Source organism: Pseudopipra pipra, chromosome 7 (assembly GCF_036250125.1).
Source record: "Pseudopipra pipra isolate bDixPip1 chromosome 7, bDixPip1.hap1, whole genome shotgun sequence".
Taxonomy (NCBI): domain Eukaryota; kingdom Metazoa; phylum Chordata; class Aves; order Passeriformes; family Pipridae; genus Pseudopipra; species Pseudopipra pipra.
In genome coordinates this window covers 34,648,356-34,664,811 of record NC_087555.1, presented here as the reverse complement: position 1 = coordinate 34,664,811, position 16,456 = coordinate 34,648,356, and the positions used below count along the sequence as shown (strand labels likewise).

Below are 16,456 nucleotides of genomic sequence, written 5' to 3'. Positions count from 1 at the left end.
TTAAGATGGTATTATGCATTGTTGTACAATAAACTGTTCACACTGACTGGAAGTAGCACAAAGGACCCATGTGGCAGCAACAAGGCATTTTGCAATGAGACCCAACTTTAGAAAAATGTGGTTGGGCAACACGAGTGATGGAATTCTTCCCCTGCATTTTGCTTTTGTCTTTTGTTCTGTTACTATCTCTGGTGAGACGACGCTCTGAAATGCACATCTCGTTTTTCAGGATCCTCGCACATAAACATGATGCCAGATATGACTGCAATAATCTGGAGTTAGTGCTGCCTGCTTTAAAAATCCTGGCAAGCAAGCACGTTTTACAACCCTAATTTCTGCAGGATCACCTCCCACCCCCGAGGTACAGGCTGTCCTCGCCCCCTGTGTGTGCGGGTGTGTTACCGGGTGCGTAAATCCCGGCAGCTGCAGCCGGAGCAGCTGCAGGGACACATGGGCTCTGTTTGAGTGTGGGAGGGGGTGAGTGTGGTTTGTGTGTGGCTGGAGGGCTTCCCTCTTGGAAATTCTGGGATTAATGACACATTAAACCCTCTCCAAGAGAGTGGATTGAACAGAGCAAAAGAAAGAAAAAAAAAGAATTGAGGCAGGCAGGCAGGCTGATGGGCTTTTCCTGCAAAGTTTAGGGCTTCAAAAGTTAACTTATAAGCAACTGCAGATGCATGGATAAAACCTGCCTTGGACACTATGCAGCAGCACTTTCCTTTCCATCAGCATCTCCAACTTGTTGCCTACCTCTGTTGGATTCCCTTGCTGGCCATTAGTGCTGAGTCAGCCACATTAGGTAAGGATTTTGTACTTTTTAATTATTTGACAGTCATTCGAGTGATGAGTTCTTATGTATTTTAAACTGAGATGATCTTGCTTAGATTTATTTTTGAATGTGGATTGGAGTGACAGAGGGCTATTATTAGAAAGAGCCTCCAAAATAGAATGGAAGTAATGTTAAAATAAACAACCAAGGTAATGAAGAAGGGCACAGTGATAGCCAAGCATACTTGCAGCACATGATGTATTTGGATCATAACAGGACTTTCACTTTATTTTTTTACTTTTTTTTTATTTTTAAAGAAATTAAAGACCTATGAAAATTCTTACTTACTATTAGGAAAAAAAAAATCAAACTATTTAAAGAGTATATATAATATTTTCCCATAAATGGAGTATGTGAAATAAACCATAAAAGAAAAAAAACACTTTAAAATAACAATCTGGGAAAGAATTATATACACCATATATCAGAGCAACATTATAGATTAGTTAATTACACATATAACAATACAGAGCTATACGGCCTCTGGCAATAAAAAGTTCATGAGTAATTTCTCTACTACTGTACACAAGAAATGTGAGGCTTGTTACACTCTAGCATAGAGTTCGAAGAGGACACAGATTTTACATATGTGGCTTGTTTATACAGCTTTATTAGTTACCTGTAGGAATACATTGAGAATCATGTTAGACATTAGTCAACTAGTGAAAACAGAGTTAATAAAAGAAACTGAGAAAAGTAGTCAGACAAGTGTGCAGTGCTGTGAGTGATTATGGATTCAGCTTTGGCAAACTCCAGGGAGGCACTCCCCCTTAATGGAAAAATGTTGCAATATTTTACAAAATTTAATTCTAGTAGAGTTCCAACTAGTCTTAACAGTGATTGTCAGCCAGCACTCATTAGCTCTATGAAGATAAAACAATTTAAAGCCCTCTTCACTTGGATATCAGAGTGTCACCCAGAAAGTTCTGCAGGACTAAACACAAAGCAAATGACCTTATCGCCTTTGTCTTCAAACAATGCCTTTAATTTCTGAAACCTTTTGAAGGGTTGCCAGTTTTATGGAGGGTAGCAGCTACTTATCTATAGAACAAGCTTTTCATCAAGGGGAAATGACCTTTTAACTCCCAGTAACTAAGTAACTGTATTTGCCACTGTATTTTTGTAACTGAAGGTAATATGTATAGACATCCTTATGAAACTGGGAATACAAAACAAGAATTAAGAAGTGCTGTCTCTTAGGTGATGAAGAAGGATTCATAAGGCTTGTTGTTGTGGGTTCTTTTTGTAGTGTGAACTTGAAATAAATGAACCTGCTCAAAAAGTTTACATTCTGACAGATTGTGTTGTGACGTTATGAGGATATTAACTGTTTACTTTATGCTGTTTACTTTTGTACTCTAACAAACCTACTAATCCCACAAGAATTTAGTGGTGAATAAGGGATATCTGACCAAAGAGGTTTTTGCAGATGCCTTGTTAAGAGGGAGAAGATGAAAAAGTCCTTTAAAGACCAAGGAAGAGCTTTATCATCTTCTGCAGTCTTATTTTAGGTAATGAACCTCCCTGTGACTGAGGATATTCTGAATATTTGGGCTTTTTACATGATTTCCTATGACTGAGAAACATGAAAGTGTTACCAACAACAACATCCGTAGATGCTCTCTGGTAGAAGATTAAATAAAGCATCAGGGACAAAAGCAACTCAGTGAATCATAGATGTGGGAGGGCTGACACAAAACAGAGCTTGTCAGACTCTTCTCAGATGAAATTCTGTAAATAAGTCAATCAAAAGAAAAAGACAATAGATTTTTACAGGGGTGTTTTAAACAAAAACATTTATCTTAGAATAGATAGTTGCTTGTAGCATCACCAGTGAGATGGAATTGCTTCCCATCCCCTCTGGAACCTTTTCATAATGTACAATTGAAAAAGTTTTAATTTAGATATGAGTTTCCTGCAAAGGCATCCTTGAAGCTCACAAAATCCACTGGAGCTTCACTACAAGATGAAGCTACTACTGTATATAGTAAAATCAGATACAATTAATTGTTTCTAAGTTCAGTCCTGTGGGTTTCCCTCAACTCTGAAACTCAGAAGAAAATATTCAAGCATATCCAGAGGTGAAGAAAGAGAAGAGAGAAGATGGTGTCAGGGGAAGGTGAAGTGCCTACGGCCAGCATGGGAAGATAGTGTGTTCTCCAATGATCTGAATAGTTTAATTTGATTTAAGAAAGTAAATGAGAATGGTCTAGCATGGCAAAAATCACTCAGTATGTCTTGCAATTTTATAAGCCCTGGTCTTGCTTTCCATAGAAGAATGAAATGAAAATCAGAGTCTGTAGTTTGCTTTGTATGCTACCCACAAGTAACCCATGATCTCACTGAGAGCTTCTGCTCTAAAACTCGAGTGCCAGGGACTGTCCATGCTGAAAGCTGGACCTAGGGAAACATTTCACCATAAGTATTTCAAAAGGAATAATTCAAACTATTCAGGACTTCTCCCACCTGCTTCAAGATGACAAACTCTCCCATGCCTTGGTCATACCTCAGACATGTCACCCAGGTCCTCAGCAACCCCCAGAACCCCAGGGCTTCTTCCACCCTCAGTGTCCCTCAGCACAGCAGGAGTGTGAGCAACCACAGGGAATCCCCAGTATCTGGCCTGGAAGCAACTTGCAGGGATCAAGCTCTCAGGTCATGAGTGGGTTTGGTCAGGGACATTCCCATGCCTTTGGAAATGACGCTGGGATTATTTTTAATTATAAAATCTTGTTTACAAGTTAATATTCTATTTTCTCTTCTTTAAATTGTGTCAATATCAAGTACTCCAATGACCCCATTGTCTGGAATTGTCATAGAATCACAGAACAATTTTGGTTGGAAGGGACCTTAAAGATCACCTAGTTCCAACACCCCTCCCATGGGCAGGGATCCCATCCACTAGATCAGGTAACTGGCCCAAATTAAGCTAGTTTTTATTTTTTAAACTAAGATTGAAATCTGAATTTATTTGATTTTGTGATCTCAAAGTGAAGCAGACATTTTACAATTATTTCTGTTTGCTGGTAACTTTTTTGTTCCACTCTTTTTTCACATGAAAAAGCACAACAGGGTTGTGCTTAATGCAGGGATAGTTCATTCATAAAGAAGGAAAAATCAGGAGCTGTTGCAGTCTGGGGGTGAGGGAACATCTTTCACCTTACAGTGATATGTTTGTGACTCTCCTGAGCTGTATCAGTCCATCACTATCAGATTTTAGGGCTTTGAAATTTGGCAGAGAAACATTTTTTTTGCTTAAGCATTTGCCTTTTAATTTCTGATGAAAATTAATGATAGTTTTTAAAGTTATACCTGCTTAAAAAAATAAGTTTGGTGTGAGAGGGCTGCCCATCACCTGCCTCTCTCAGAGATTTGCCTATTTCCCATTGACCTGCCAAACATGTAAGCTGTTTGAACTTCTTAACAGCTATTTATTACCCTGTGCTGTGCTAAAATTGAGGATCAATTTGTTAGACACTGCTCATAAGAGTATAGGACATTCATGGCCAAAATGTTTCCTTTAATGTTCCGGTTCCTCAAAGTTATTTTGTCTCCAAATGCCACATCTCAAGAAGTATTGTGCACATCCAAGTTCCTTTGCAATCGATAGGAACTGTGAGCAGTCAAGACAAATCAGTGTTTGTTCCTAAGGTGACAAGACAGATTTCTGCAGAGAGGAAGCATCATCATTTTGTTTTACAGATGGGATGGGGATGTGAAGAGGCTCAAGGTCATGCACAAAATCCTTTGGTGAAGCTGAGATCTGTGCCGAGGCCTCGTTAGTCACAACCCAGCCCCATTAGCTGCAGCACAGCTCATAACTGGAACAAAAGCCAATATAGGAAATTGAGTGTAATAAAAATGCTCAACCTCTCTCCATCTTCCTTGTAAACTCTGAAGTCAAATGGCTACACACAAACTCAAGGGGACACAAAGTGGTTTTGGTGGATTTTAGGCTGCTTAACATGTGGCCAATACTTGAAATTCTCCCCAAATCCCCTTTGATTTCAATGGGAAATGATCCAGATTTTCTTTTCTGATTGTTCCTACTTCTTCCTCAACTACTTCTGTAGCCTAATAAATTAATTCTGGTTTTGGAAATATCTTTCCTTCATTTTTTTTTGTGATCTGGGCTGGCTCCTCCAAAAGGCTGGGAATATTGTGGAAGTACCATTTTGTTGGTTTTTCACTGTGTTTGTGCTGTACTTCTTTGAAAAGTTTGTTTGAAAAAACTCACAGGGCAGCCAGATTACTGCCTTGTCTGATTTTGTCTACAAGTTTGTTCTCTTGGATGGTTTGTTCTGACTTTTTGGTTACTTTCTCCCTGGGTCAAGTGTCTTTCCTGTCACCTCAGAGACTGAAGTTTAGTGTTGGACATTGTTGATGCCCAATCCACTGCAGAAATGGATTTTGTCTTTAAAAGTGTTGGCAGCATGTGTTGTTTGTTTAATGATTGTTAAGTTTTCTTCAAAGAATTATATTTTACCTTCAATTATGACCTTTATTAATGTCATTGTGGCAGCTACACTATGTGTTTTGCCTTAGGTAGAGATTATTTGTGGTGAAATCTGAAAAACATGGATTAGATTGAAGAATATTTTTATCTGACTTTGAAACACCAATAAACCCATGTGTTAGTGCATGCAATTGTTTGTACAGCTTTTCTGGGAAGAGTTTTCTGTGTTAAGCTCTTAGGAGATTTACTTAATGAGAGTATGTACTCATTTGCTTCTTTCTGACACATCTTATTTTGATTACTCTGACGTCTATTACTTTGATTGCTGTGTTCACACTGCATGGCATCCACGGGGAGCCGCAAGGGAATATTCTACATATTGAAAGGAAAAAAAAATTGATTGCCTAATATAGCTGAGGGATTGTAGCAGTCTGCTCTGCTCCTTTTGCAGGTTTTATATTAATTCATCGATTGAAACAGAGTTTACTTATTCCCCTACTTTTTTCACAAAGCAGCTTCCATGAGCTGGGTAGCAATTTATCTGCATACCACAGTAATGTAATGCATCTCCTGTGGTAGCTGGAGCATTTTACAACTCAACTGTCTCTTGACAGTTTTGTGTTGACTGTTTCAGTAAAGGCCTCCTCATGTGGTATCTCACTAATGCCTCATCAGCTCAGTAGCTCTTGCATTTTCCATGAACTGGCGGATACCTCAAATTTCCTCCTCCTTATGCTACTAAGAAGAAGCATAACATTTCCCATCCTGGACTCACACTTTTACTTTCTCTCAATTTTTTAAATGGCTGATCAAGTTATGTTCAATTTGCCTCAGAAGGCAGAAGTCTTGCAGAAAAAAAAAATCTGGGGGATGAGTGTTCTCAGAAGTTCCTGAATAGCTCTCTAATGAGTTTAATGGTAAATGTGGAAAATTATTTGGGATCAGAACTAGACAATTTCTTTACAGAGAGGAACATATTTTATGTCAACACCTGCTTCCTTCTCATCTCCATTGAAAATTGTATTTTGCTGATGTTTGACTGTCATGAAAAGTTTTCATGGAATTTTATCTCACTGATTTTCTACAGACCTGTATGAAAAGCAAGAGAAGATAAAATTCAGCCAGTAGCTTATTTAATAGCTAAGCTAATGTTTTGTTATTCATAACTTTGTAATTAAAAATCTATTTAGAATTAACATTATTAAACTTCATTCATCAGATGTGTTTTTTGTTGATCTGGTCCAGCTACCAGAACAGAGAGATCCACAAACATCTTTCAGAGATTACTTTAATCACATTCTCTGTCCCTTTCCTCCAATTATTTACTTTACAATCAACTATGGGCATGCTATAAAACTAGTTGACTGTGACTCAGCCTCCCTCAATAACAGAGCATAGATACTTTGATTCACTCAGGCTACCTTTTCATCAGCTCTCTTCTTAATGGACTAGAGAAAAAATATATATAAAAATTCCCTGAGCCATTTGCTCTGTTCTGCTATTAGATGTTAAGATTAGAGCTAGCAACAAAGACATAAACAGGGTGAAATCTAATTAATTCCTAGTTTCTCTTTTGCAAGAAATACAAGGAAAATTAAGAGAAGGCTATTTCCTACCCCATTGTACTTACAACTCATTCTTCAAGTGCTAAAATATGTGGACATTCAATTTTCTGAATGTGTATAAAGCAGAATAAAAATAAAGGTAAAAGAAATCTATCCTTTTCCCTCAGCTACCCCATAACTAGAAGTTTTTGGCTCCAACAGAGTCTTCTAAGTGCCAGTGGGACTCAGACATCCACACCCCACAATATTCCTGAAGTATTTGGGCTTCTTTTCTCCTATAATATCCTTTAAAAGTCTCACTCATAATTATTGAATATATCAATCCTCCCATTTCAAATGATTTTCAGTCTTTTGTCTAGTCTTGTTGTTTCAATTGATCTTGTAAAAGATTATTGTGAACAGGTATGCTGGGAAAGCTGGAGTAGCTCACAGCATTCTCAGTCTGGAGCAAAGATGCATTTTGTTCATCCTCCCCTCCTTGCATGGAAGTACCAGTCATGACCTGGGGGTCAAAATCTGCCCAAACAGCAGCAGACAGGACTCATTTGTGCCCACACCCCATATACATCCCTGCAGAGCACCAGGGGTGTCCTGCCCACTGCAACACACCTCAGAGGAAGGAAGGTTTGGTATACCCTTAAGGTATAATTGGCAAAGACTGTGACCATGTGGAAGCTCTCAGGCTTGGATTTGGAAGGATGAGGTTTAATCCCTGTCCCTGGCATGTGCCTGTGTGAGGGCATTAGGATTAAAGATACTGGTGTGCTTCAGGACAGCTGGATCCAGGTTGCAGACTATGATCCCAGCACAAGCTATGCATCTCCCAGAGGAATTTTATGACTATTTTCTCCTCTTGACATGATTCTTGCCTTGCAATACAAATAGTTTTGACATAAATCATAAATTTACTGCCCACCCTCAGTCCTTTGCTTCTGCTTCACATTTTCCCAATAACTGATACCTTAGTCAGGAAAATCACCCACAGTCATTCCTGCTGCCTCCTAACGTTTGTTATCCCCTAATATTCATTTTTCTGTTTGCTATTACCTGTACTCTGCATGGGTGTGGAGACACTTTTTCTCATTAAAATGCCTCTGACAATATTATTCATCTGCTGTTTCCAAACAACTTCATCTTCTGTCTTAGGTCTGAGCTTGCAGCTTGTCTCCCGAGAATACCAAGCATCCTCATTAGGTGCTGGAAGGATGTGAGGGGAGCTGTACTTGGTCAGCCCCATGCTGCTGCCAAGGACCCTGGCACAGAAACACTCACAAGGACAAAAAAACCTCTGGAATGAGGAAAAAGCATCTTTACTGCTCAGAAAAACTGGTGGCAGAGACTCTAAATACTACTCGCATACACAATGATTAGCTGGAAAAGGAGCTGTCTCCCAAAGTCTGGGTTTTGTATTGGCATCAGATTATTTTTTTTATGACTCTTGAGCAGATAACTTCATGTTTCTTTCAACGTGGCTAAATGGAGTATAACACTAAAATGTTACAATCCTGTAAAAGGCAGAACAGGTGGCCACGTGTGTATGTAAGCACAGGAAGCATCACTTTGGCCACCACAGTTATCACTGCTTCATGTAATTATTCCTGCAATTAGTGCTGCAGAAATACTATGAGAAAAATTATGGTTGTACCAAAAAATTCACCACACAAATCCACCCAGTGCACTGGATTTTTGCCTCTGAATTCCATCGCTGCTGTTACAACCCATCTCCTCACTGTGATTATCCGCATAACAGTTTATAGACTATATGACTTCCCAAAGATATCCTACTCCACGCTGAGTAACTGCTGTTGATCCACACAGGAAGGTTTTCTTCTCTATGATTGCTTTAACAATTGAAAACAGTTAAAAATTTACTTTTCCACTGAGATATAACCAGGAAAAAAACCAAAGTGCTAACTGATATTCTGGTATTTTGTTAATCACTACTGACAGGAAAGATGTTGTGCTTTAGGACAGTGGAGCCAGATCAATCTCTTCTGTCACAGACAAGTGCCCTCAGAACTGGTCTATCGATTATGCCAGGAAGAATATCTTTACATCTCTTATTTGAACTATTTCACTTTCTATTAGTAATTAAATACATCTTGAAATGAAGACTTCAGTGTCAGTCCCATGTATTCATCCCCTGTAAAGGTATAAATACCTGTGATGGACAGCAGCTTCATTCACTCTATGGCCTAATGTTATTTATAAAAAATAAAGGAATCCCAGTACAGTTAGATGAGAAGATTATCATTCAATTGATCAATACACGTTATTTTGGTCAAAACCTTATGTTCCAGTGCACAAGCCTCCAAATTTCTCCCTTCCTAATACAAACCCTGCACCAACAAAGGAATACAGGTCTTCTCAAAACTTTCAAATTTCTGTGAAAAGTTTCATTAACAGCATATAAAATAATCAACACTCAAAATTCCTGACCAACTCTAACCCAAGTATACATTTTTTAGAAGAACAAACAAGCTGAATAAAGGGGGCAGTAAATTCCAGTATCAGTAATGATACTTGTTTAAGAGTCCCCAACAATTTGTAAAGGAGTGATTCATGTTAATTTGTGGTTGAGAAACAATGTCCTAATACACTGATTTTCAAATGTTCTTTTAATCAAAGATCCTTTTCTTCCAAAAGAAAGCCGTGGAGTGTCCTGTATCCCTTATTGTTTTATTCTTAAGGGAGGCCATTAGGGATATTTTGCATAAAGAAAAGAGGATAAAGTGAAATTAGTTTTTTATTTACAAAAATCATAGTTTTACTAAAGGCAAGGGACTCCTTAATTTTTGAGGTACTGAAAAAGGGCCCTGGAGCCGGGGTAGGAGGTCCCCATTGGCACACAGCCAAACAGGGCTGTATGGTTATACTTGAGTAAATTCTGTGTGAAGACCTGGGTGCTCTGTGCTTCATGAACTGAAATCTGACATCTTAAGAGCCCTCACAAGTTAAATAATATTTCAGCCTCTAAGATATGCTTGAAAACACCCATTCTCTATTATCAGATGGTTTGAGCAAGGTACTGGCAATATATTCCGTACATCCAGTGCAGGCAACTGGTGGTGAGAAAGGCTGCTCTGGATCTTGCTCCATACTCATATCCAATAACTTCCTCAAGGCCACGAGCTTATTCCTGCTCTTTAAAGCCACCTTCATTTCTTAAAGTGTTGCCTAGCACTAAAGTGCTCTGTTAAGCTGCTGCCATGTTTTTCCATTCTGGTAGAAATTATTGTTCTATATAGTTTGATTTTAAGAGTGCCTTCTGGCATCCGTTTGGGGAAAAGGCACTACATAAAAGCAAAATCAATACGAGAGACAGTTATATTTCCTGGGCTTTTTCATTAGCTATAAAATATATACATTCAAGAAGGGAGGGGGGAAGAATATCAGTTCTACCCAAATTGAAAGAGGACAAGACAAAGCATGGAAGACTATGCATGAATGTGCACTGGCAGGAGCACGGGCTGTGCGGGTTGCTGGGCACAGGCAGGTCTCTGATCTCACTATGCACAAACAACCCCACAAGACACTGGCCTGTCCTGTGACAGGCATCAAGCAACTGCCAAAATGTAGAAATATATATGTAAGTGATGTGTTTCTTGACTTGTTCTCACTTTTTGTTAAAGCCAAACTGACTATTAGCTAAACACAGGAAAATTTGCCTTTGCTCAGCACTAAGAATGAATAAAAGAATAAAACAGTGCTGAGCCAAATTCTTCCTCAAATCCCCACTGAACTCCACCTATGCTACCTTTGCTCTTTTTTCCCAAAGTATACCAAAATATTCTTCTTTCTATCTGAGAAAACCGTCCTTTCAAGCATCCTTGGATAAATTCCTCATCTCCTCATGTGATATATTTTCAAGGATTTGTAAGCATAGAACTGGAAAATTCTGAAAAAGCTGTAACTGATATCTCTACATTTATGAGCTTAAAGATACAGCAGTAAATTTTTACCCAAACCAAGTTATTACTGCTTTATTAAAGCCCAGCTGAAAAATTAAAATTCAGACTGCTATATTAGCCGGCATTCTGACACAGGTTACCAAAACAGAAAGGCAAGCACCTTATTTTAACTTGGAGTAAAATTTCAAATCACAGTGTCTATTCAGTATCAGCATGCAATTATGGGAGTGAGAAATTGCACATAAGCCTTTTTTTTTTTTTTCTTTTTAACATGGGCCTTCTATAATGACATTTTCATTAGCAGGAAATACCTGTTGTCTGTAGAAAAATAATTTGTCATGGTTTTTGAAAACTAAATTATCCCCTCTAAAAGATTAGCTGAAAAACACTATATAAATTCATAAGCATTCCAGATTAAAAAACAAAGTTTTGCTTCTTTCTGGTGACCCCTAGTGATGCATTTTGTGAGAGAGTTCAAGAGTAAACCCAACAACTTATTTATTTCTGAAACACAGATAAGGCATCTGGAAGATTTTATCTATGTGATTTTTTTTCCACTAGCCCATAATTCAGAGATCTGGGAAATAAAGGCCCAGAAAACTTATCAGCATGCAGTTGTTGATTTGAAACCCAAGTGAAACTGTGGAGAAAAACTTGCAAGCTGGCAGTGACAGCACCAAGTAGAAGAGCCTTTGTAGGACAGCCACTGCCTAAAATCAGCCTCTTGGGTTTAAGGTACCACTTACATGACGTGCTTACCATCAAGAAGCCTTACACATATCTCTTCACGTTTGCCCTTTTTCCTCATACTCTCAGTTTTGTTATTCACAGTAACTCCCTTCCTGTTTTGGCTTCTCTTTGGCCTCTCAGTGAGGTAAGACGGTGAAACAAACCAGAACTGGGATTCAAAACGACAGAAAAAGCATCCATTAAGAAGAATTTAATTTTTATCATCATAGCTGTGTGGCATACAGAACAAAACTCATTTCAAACTCGCTTCATGAAGGTGCATCAGAAGGGTGTCTCTCTCCTGTCGGCCAGACCATTCTACCCTATGACCGTGAGGTGTAGCTTGTTGAACGTGTTATTCCATCATGAGAGAGTGCTCCTTGCTGTGCACAGACTTCTGCATTACAGGAAAGGTTTAAATTAAAAAGAACAAGCCTCCAGCTATCACTGCCCAGCCTCTGCCATCGCACAGTACATCTCATACAAATAAGAGACATTTGTGTGCCTGATTCATTCCGCTTGAGTCAGGAATTGTAACAGGATGTTTTGGTGCTGTTGTGCCATCTATACCCATCCTAGGACCCTGCTTCCCTCTCACCCTGCCCAGAGCCCACCCCATCTCAACATCTGCTGTTCCCCATACCCAGCTCCTGATCAGTCTTTTCTGGGCATCGGCTGGAGCTTGGATATTTTCCCCTGGTTCCAGGGGAAGAGGGTGGGAAAGCATTTCTATTCATCTCTCTAGTTGTTGCAGCATGGTAGAAGCTGATGATTTTATCAGTCCTTTTACATGCTTCAGTATCCTGCTCAAACAGTTGAGTTTATTTATACAAAATAAAATGGAAGAGTGTGTCTAATTTTTAACACAGGGATCTCATGTTATGAACATTGTAATACCGTGTTAAATTCAAGATCCTTGGTCCTGTCCAACTCCTCTGATTTTCACTGGGGATAGAACAGAGAGCAGAGTTTGGCTCATTTGTGCATTGTAACAGCTGTCCTAAAACTTATTTTCCTTAAAAAAACCATTGTGACCAGCCTTACATATCACAGACTCCCCTATGCATACTTTTTCATTTTTTCCTCCTAAACTAAACTACTGAGAAAATAACATTCACCATCCTAATATTTGTATTACTAATGTGAGGATAGGCAAGAAAATTTCCCTTCTGTTTTTATAGCAGAAAGATTTATTGCAGGTTGCTAAACAGTGGAGTGATTAAGTCATGTTAAAGATATATTTAAGACAAGTGATTTCTGTCTTTTGAAGTTTTAAACTTGGTTCAAGAACACGTCTTGATTTTGAACGTGACAATATTTCTTCACAGTAGTGCAAATATTTCTGTCCTTCCCCTGTGGGTCACAATGAAGTCAATAAAATATGCACACAAGACATGCAAGCAGCATTTGGCTCAATATAAAGACTGATAATGTAACCACCTAAAAAACCTGCTTTTTATTATCATAAGACTCTCCTCATTTTTTTATAGTTTTCATTGAGCAAAACAATCCATCATACTTGAACTTCATCCACGTTCCTGAAACCAACGGTTTGCACGAGTCAATTTTTAATTATGATATTTTTATAAAACCTACAATTTATTTCCTGATTTTGTAAAACACTTTAAACAGCAAGTCATCGATATAAATTATGTAAATCTCAAGTGACCCCAAAGTCATTAATCTGACTGGATTTCACAGCAAAGCATAATACAGCATAACTTACTGGCTCTCCATCTGATACCCCAGAGCAGCAAAGATGGGGCCAGCAGTGAGGAACAGTGGGAAATCTCCATTTTGCTCTAGATTAGTGTGATTTTTAACCTTTTAAATAAAATGCCTATTGTGCTTAGAATCCCTGTTGCACTCTCACATTTAGGGCGAAAGGAAAATGGATCTTTTAACTCTGAAAAAGAGAATAAAAGGTTCTCCTCCATAGCATTGTACAAAGGGCAGTGAACCCCTACTCCAAAATATTGAGCTTTACACTCAGCCTGATGGTGAACTTGTCCCTATCCCATTCCTACAGCAAATCCTGTTAGCAACAGAAGGGAATCTGCCCAGGAGGGTTGAGAGCAGAAATGGCCCATTGGTAGCAGCTGTATTCCAAAATGTCTTTCTGCTTTGAAGGGGGGAAAAAAAAATCCATTGTGCCAAACCCCTTCCTTGTGGCTTTTTAGTACTGCAGGCCAAATGCTGCAGAGCTGCTAGAAAGGTAACTCCCCCAACCTGTGTGAAGCACAAACTCCCCCTTCTCCTTCCTATCTCCTGTTACTGCTCCTTTCCCAGGGTCCTCCCTTGCTGAGGGCTCCTGCAGCCTGCCAGACAATCTCACCTCTCCAGACCCAACACCTGCTTCTCTCATTTAAGACAGTTTTGTGTGTGCCTCCTTTTTTGGTTTTCCAGCTGTTCTCCCTTTTGGTGGCCACCTCAGTCCTTTCCAGTTGCTATCTCTCTCGGCACAGCTGTGCTGGCTCCATCCTCCTCTGCTGGCAGCAGCCTCCTGCCTTCCCTTCCTTTGTGTTCATGGACATGGCTTGCATCCTTGTGGACTTAATGCTATTAAAATAGCAGTGAAATATGTAAAGGATAAGAACATGGCACAGGGATGAATGAAGATTACTTTTTGCTCATGCATAGGAGAGAGAATCACAGGATTTAGCCTGTATTTTTCAATTAACAGAGTATTTTTCTGTGTGTCAATTTTTAGTTCTTTTAAAAGCAGGATGCAGTTATTGTCTCAGTCTACATGAACTAGCATCACCCAGGTTCCTGTAGACAAAGAGAAGAGGAACTATTGGAAGGCAAAGTATCCCAGCTGTTACACCTTTCCAACTTCTCTTGCTTTCAATGCCTTTCCTTTCACTTTATGAAAGCCTTTGCAGGAGACCAGCAGGTGAGAGGGAGCAATTGCAGGACTTCAGGATGTTTGCTAAAATGTAGTGACAGAGTAGAGCACAATGGGTTAAGAAGAAAAAGAAAAATCCAATGGCTTTTTTACTTTTCCTAGGGGACAATCCCCACACACTCCATTCTTTTTTCAGCACTTGGAATGGTTTCTCTTCCTATTTACAGAGTAAGATATACAGTTTGTACTTCAGTTCATATTTTTTGAAGTTCAGATGCTCTTCTCCATATTAAAACATCTCACAGGCAAATGCATATCCTTATTTATACTTCTTATATTAACCCAGTTACATGGTGGCTATAAAATTCCATAATAAGAAATAAGAGCTCTCATTGCACATTCACGAAACCCTCTAAAGAACAGAGGAAGAACAGGCCATAAGTGTCATAAATCTAACTCAATTTATTCCCAGCAAGAGTCTACAAATCAAACATTTTTATAATCCAGGATATTTATGGTAAAATGGTGAATGTATAAACCTCTCCCAATGGTAATTCAATAATTAATGAGAAAATAACAAAATAGATAACAGGTTTCAAAATTTTTGCATCAAAAAAGTGAAATATTATAAACAATAATATGCCCTGTAAGCATTTAATCAAATCTGCAGTGAAAGAGGGCAAGAATAACATTTCAAAACTTTCAGAGCTCTCTCATCCCCTGATCCAGAACCTTCCAGTTTTGCTGCTGCAGTAGCTATGGTAATATGCAGATATTTTCCTTTCATCAAATATTCCCAAGTAAGTTGAGGGGTAGATTCCAGGCATCGTGCGCATTTTCGGTCTCCAGCAGGATTTTCAGGTATTATATCCACAAGAGAAAGGGGGTGGTATGACAGACTTGTCCGTTCCAGTCCGTCTGAGAAGATGGACTGGAAAGAGGATTTTCCAAATGGCACCATGCAGAGCTCTCTCAGCCACATGATAAAAGCCCCTCCTGTACAAATCGTACAATTGCTCTTGCTTATTCCAAGTTCCTTGCTACAGAGGCAGCTATCTAATCCATCTCGTAAAAAAGATATTTGTCTCGAATCACCTAGGCCTTTACCTTTCAAAAGGTAGAAATTCCCTATTTTCCACCCCAAATATGTTCATAGATGTTGCTTTTAAGCAGATGTTTTCACAACATTCTCCCTTAGCCTGGAGTTCCCTTTCCTGCTTTGTACATACAAAGTGCATCCTCTCCATTTTGCTAGGCTAAGCAAATTAGTTTTAATCTGTACTTTAAAAGCAAACTCTTTACTCTCCTGATTATCCTAATAGTCATTCCTTCTGCTTGCTCAAATCAGAACACGTACACAGGGATCCAAATGAGCTCTGTACAGTGGCACTAATTTATCTGCTGCTCTACTGTATTTTCAGCACTGAAAGCAGCTTTTCATATTGCAGTGGAAACAGTCACCTTGTGATCAGATAGTATATCCTTCTTTTATTGACCCAATTCTATTGTTAAATCTTGGGCTTGCTAATGTAGTGCTCTGCCCTGGAAGTGCTCAAGTCTCATTTGTATGTGAACAGGACTTAAAAGGGGTTTTGGAGATAATTCTAGATAACAGTATATAAGACCTATGCATACTCAATTCAATGGTATTTGTGATAAAAAGGAGGAAAACGAATGTGCAGCAACAAAGGAAATTCTGTGACTCAGCTAGAAAAGTAAAAAGCAGGAATCCAGTAAATATCAGTCTTTAGGGATAATAGCTTTCAGCGTTCAGCTATTCTTCACCAGCTCCTTATCTAAAGCCTCTGTGGCACAAGCTGAGGAGAGAGAATTCAACCCACCAGAGCCTCACAGGAGAAAGGGATGTACAATCTGTGCCCACTTTTCAGCCACTTAGGAATAATACATGCTTTTTGTTGATAATTTAGATTAGAAATCAAGCTATCAGGACTTTCCTGCCTGGAAGGAAGGTTCTGGTTTACAGTATTTCTGCTCATGGAACCTCACTCCTGTTTAAAATTGTTAAAATGCACGTCAAGGTCAATTTTCTGTCAGTGGCCAACAATGCAAAATTTGTGCTTGCGTGACTTTGTGTGATTACAAAATCCTCTTGCTGGT

The 16,456-nt window shown here is 38.9% G+C and overlaps 1 protein-coding gene across 1 annotated transcript in view; it reads left to right on the top strand.

Moving 5' to 3' along the window:
* The first annotated feature begins 269 nt into the window (after nucleotides 1-269).
* LOC135417444 (von Willebrand factor D and EGF domain-containing protein-like) overlaps nucleotides 270-16,456 on the top strand; it is a 177,783-nt gene continuing 161,596 nt past the window's right edge. The window contains exon 1 of the mRNA XM_064661620.1: nucleotides 270-799. Within this exon, the coding sequence (XP_064517690.1) occupies nucleotides 703-799 (97 nt within the window). The 5' untranslated portion in view covers nucleotides 270-702. The remainder of the gene's footprint in view (nucleotides 800-16,456) is intronic.